The 4,030-nt window shown below is 31.8% G+C and overlaps 1 protein-coding gene across 1 annotated transcript; it reads right to left on the reverse strand.

Annotated features, from left to right (window-relative positions):
• Positions 1–353: 353 nt before the first annotated feature.
• Positions 354–3,550, reverse strand: LOC139875506 (uncharacterized). Its single transcript, XM_071862843.1, has 11 exons — positions 3,395–3,550; positions 2,727–2,994; positions 2,495–2,591; positions 2,212–2,342; positions 2,033–2,117; positions 1,797–1,938; positions 1,491–1,663; positions 1,251–1,371; positions 906–1,136; positions 671–802; positions 354–551 (listed from the first exon to the last, which is right to left on the reverse strand). Exons 1-11 carry the CDS (start codon positions 3,548–3,550, stop codon positions 354–356), a joined length of 1,734 nt encoding a protein of 577 aa, XP_071718944.1.
• Between the last annotated feature and the right edge of the window lie 480 nt (positions 3,551–4,030).

Below are 4,030 nucleotides of genomic sequence, written 5' to 3' on the forward strand. Positions count from 1 at the left end.
AAGGGGCATTTTCATTGGATCAGCGCACTGCAAGAAAATCGAATTACTATCAATGAATGTGGACAGATATAAAGTAATGTTGCATAAAATTCGTATAACTAATATTCTTAATAACATTAATAATGAATTGGAACGCACGTTTAACGCCTTTTCTCTTAGCCATTCAACAGTTTTGTTCAACATCTTTGCAATTTCAGATTGAAATAATGTGACACGAACTTGTCCAGATGAGTCACCAACATAAACAGACAAACGGATGATGTTTGACATTCGAAAATATAAGATAATTCGTTAGTGTACAATTGTAGATATTTTTGCTAATATATAAATGCAAGTGTATGGCGTAATTTATTTTATGTGTAATGTAAACGGTAGAACCTTGGGATAACTTCAGTAACAGGTCCGCAGTTGTCACACTCATACTGACGAGAAGAGAAATTTTGGCCAAATTTAGGTCCTGCATACTTGTTGCATTGTTTACAGATTAAAGAGAGCCAGCCTTCATCTTCATCAATTACAATAACTTTTCCTTTAACAACATATTTGTTAACCTATTACACAAAATAGGAAGTTTGAGTGTATATTTATGAACAAAAAAAATAGATAAAATTTGTTAACTATTGAAACATAGTTCATCATAATTTACTAATTACGATTTTTTAGATTGAACCTGACAAAAGGTCTGCAAATCTTTGCAAAAAACAGGAGCCCTTTTGGTCCACAATTTCATCTCACAGTCTAATTGATTTGAAAGTTTAGCAGGTGCACAACTTTGATGGACAGTTTTAACGGTACTCGTATTCTACAATGATATACATAAATTGAAACATAAGTTTATAATATAAGACGAAACGTACATAAAAACAGAGGCGTTTGATTGTATGAAATTAAAAGCGTTAGTAAACCTGAGTTGGTGCTATGAGTGGAGTTCTAGTTGCCAACTGATAATCATCAGTAACCTCACCCTTGAGTTTGTCATCAATGCATTTAAACACATCCTTATCATCAGTGACAGATTCAACTGTGAAACCGAAGTAGTTAAAGCGAATGTTGAAATCGGTAACCTTTATGTGAAACACATAAGGATTCATAAGTATTTCATTAAACTCGGTGGGTGGTTGTAGTGGGGTATCACACTGTCAGAAAATCATTACATAAAACTGTATTAGAAAGTGTTGCATGAGAGTGTATGTAAATTATAGGTGTATGGTTTATAGAAAAAATAAAAAAAAAATTGTTTGCAAAATTACCTGCTGAGCTTTTTCGCGTAACCAACCAACGCTTTTCTTAATCATCTTAGATAGCTGGGAGTCGAACAAAACCAATGTACACTCACCAGAATCGTCAGCGACCCTGATAGTGGTGCGAATCCTGAATAATGATAGGTCATTTGATTGTCAGCGTGGGAGCATTTAATATAAAGGACTAAAATATAAAAGTGAAATACTAATGGTAATAATTTGAATTAAACAGTCAGTAAAGTAATGTACCTAGGGAAAACATCAGTTGTGACCCCACACATTTCACATTCAAAGCTTTTTTCCTTAGTCTCAACACATAACCTCGAATTAACTTTTTTGTTACACTTCATACAAATGTTAATGAACCATCCTTCGTCATCATTGATTTTTTGGACTCTTCCTCGCACAATGCAACTCATAACCTAAATCAATGGATACAAAATGTAAACAAATTATATATTAAGATATTGTTTCAATTTGTTAGTAAGTTTAAAACTTCTTGAATTTATATAAGAAAAAAAATTATGTTAACTTGAGTTATATTTAGCACAATACCTGTTTACTATTAATAACTTCAATGATTGTCTTAGGTTCATGTTTTGAAAACATCGCAACAGCAGTTTGAACAACAGTGGCAATCTGGATATGAGCTAGTGGCTTCACACAATTTGTCGAGTTTTCAGATGCAATATCAAACCTGCAATAGTACCATTTTAGCAAATTGGTTTAGTCATTCGAATATTGTTTATTGAAGTAGAAAGAAATACAAGGTATAATTAAGTGAAACTTACTCAGCCTTATATGTGCGAATACGGGTCACATCCTCATTAACAAATAAACGACATCCCCATAGTTGATTGGATACCTGGGGGAATCCTGGAAAGGAAAATAAAAGTTAAGGTTATGTAAATATTAAAAACGTCCGGCATATTATAAGTAAAGTAAATCAAGTCATTGAACTGTGATATACCTTGCCAGTCACGCACTTTGCAGTTGTGAATCATGACAACGATTGGAGCTTCATCATTTTTATGGGCAGATGCGTATTCAAACAACTTTGTAGCATGTTGTGCCCATAAGGCACAGTTAATGCACAGACCACTTTTGTAAAAATATCATATATAGTAATGTTAGGTGGACATAGTACAATCGAAACTACTAATCATATATCAATTAAACAATTAGATATATATGTATTACAAATTGAAACAGAATTTGCAAATATGATCAGAGTATATAATTATAGTATGTACCTGTTATCGCTCAAAACAAACTCAATTGACTTCGTGTCCACCGCTTTCTCGCGCTTCACACGAAGTGGTTCCATTTCAACCAAACGTCCAACAATATCTGTAGAATAAAGGGAGATAAATAAAAACCATATATTATATAATACATTAACATGCAAAAAGTAAACATACTAATTTAATGTTACAAATATGTAAGTATGCATTAAAAAAAGTATTTTCATAATAGAAGATATACCAAAGAGATGAGAAGCATTTAGCTTCCACTCAATGATTTGTTGAAATGGTACTGGATTGAAGCCATCAGTTGCGGGTTCAAATGGTGCACAAGGAACAACTGTTGTTGTTCGGTAAATGAGCATCTTCCATTCATGTGGAAGTAACATGACTTTGCCATCACAGCGAACAACACCGAAATTTGAAAGTTCAATGAAAGAGTCTTCTCTTAAGATATTTTTGAAGACATGAATGTTATTTCTGGTAACCGTTGCACGTATTTTGTTACCCTGCATATATAGCATAACATAGGTAATGTCAGCAATCAATATCATTATCTATTACCATATATAAGTAACATTTAAAAATTAGAAGATTCGGTTACATTTAAGTAAATGTTAATCATAATCATGATTGTAAAATATAATTATTCTAATAATTGATGTACATATTCAATTGACACGTGTTAATCTGTTTAATCAGAATTTGAGATACAGTAACGGTAATAGATGGTTTCAAGAATGTGATATTTCATGAAATAAATTTTTAACCTTCAGTAGGCATGGAACTTATATAAAAGAATGTTTTCATCATGATAAAGTATACATGTGGGTAATGACCTAAAAAATTGTACTTGCTGCTCAAAAAATATAGAAAGTTATAAAAAACTGTAGTAAATTTAGGTCAAACCAGGTTGTCGATAAGTATCAACTCCAATGACATGGCAGAGTAGGGATTGTTGAAATAAGTTTTTCTCCAGTTCACAAAAACCTTAACACGAACTCTCCAGTTTCTCCTCGAATCGTTAAGCATGGCCAGTGGTGAGAAGTCTGCAGCATCCTCCATTTCCAAATAAATTTTGTGTATGAAACTTTTGGTTGTGAGTGAATGTAAGTTGAAAACGTCTTATGTATATATAGAGTTATTATTAGAGATGATGTACATGGTAATGGATGAGTGGGTGGTGACAGTTTCAGCCGAAAAAAACTACAAGGAGGTAACCGAATGTGCAGTTGTGGTGTGATATTCCAATTCCAAAACAAATAATAGTAGAAAAAATAACTGCTTATGACATGATATTACGTGCAATTATTTTATATAACGTCAGTGACTAACATAACTTATGATAAAATTTTGGTACTCATTATACATAACAGTCCTTTTTTATGATTAACATATATAAGTCATGAAAATTCATATTAATCAATTTTATCATATTATCATAGTCATAGGTTTAATAAATACGGAGTATCAGATTGTTACAATATTTGTTTAACTTGAAATTAATTGACTAAAAATAATAATAATATATGTTCGATTAAGTAT

Source organism: Rutidosis leptorrhynchoides, chromosome 11 (assembly GCF_046630445.1).
Source record: "Rutidosis leptorrhynchoides isolate AG116_Rl617_1_P2 chromosome 11, CSIRO_AGI_Rlap_v1, whole genome shotgun sequence".
NCBI lineage: Eukaryota > Viridiplantae > Streptophyta > Magnoliopsida > Asterales > Asteraceae > Rutidosis > Rutidosis leptorrhynchoides.

Excerpts from the sequence above, each read along its gene's own strand:
- LOC139875506 (XM_071862843.1), bottom strand. The coding sequence starts at position 3,550 with ATGGAGGATGCTGCAGACTTCTCACCACTGGCCATGCTTAACGATTCG. Across the intron at positions 2,592-2,726 it reads AAATGCTTCTCATCTCTTTG|ATATTGTTGGACGTTTGGTT; the intron begins GTATATCTTCTA and ends TTTATTCTACAG. Across the intron at positions 1,939-2,032 it reads ATTCGCACATATAAGGCTGA|GTTTGATATTGCATCTGAAA; the intron begins GTAAGTTTCACT and ends GTACTATTGCAG.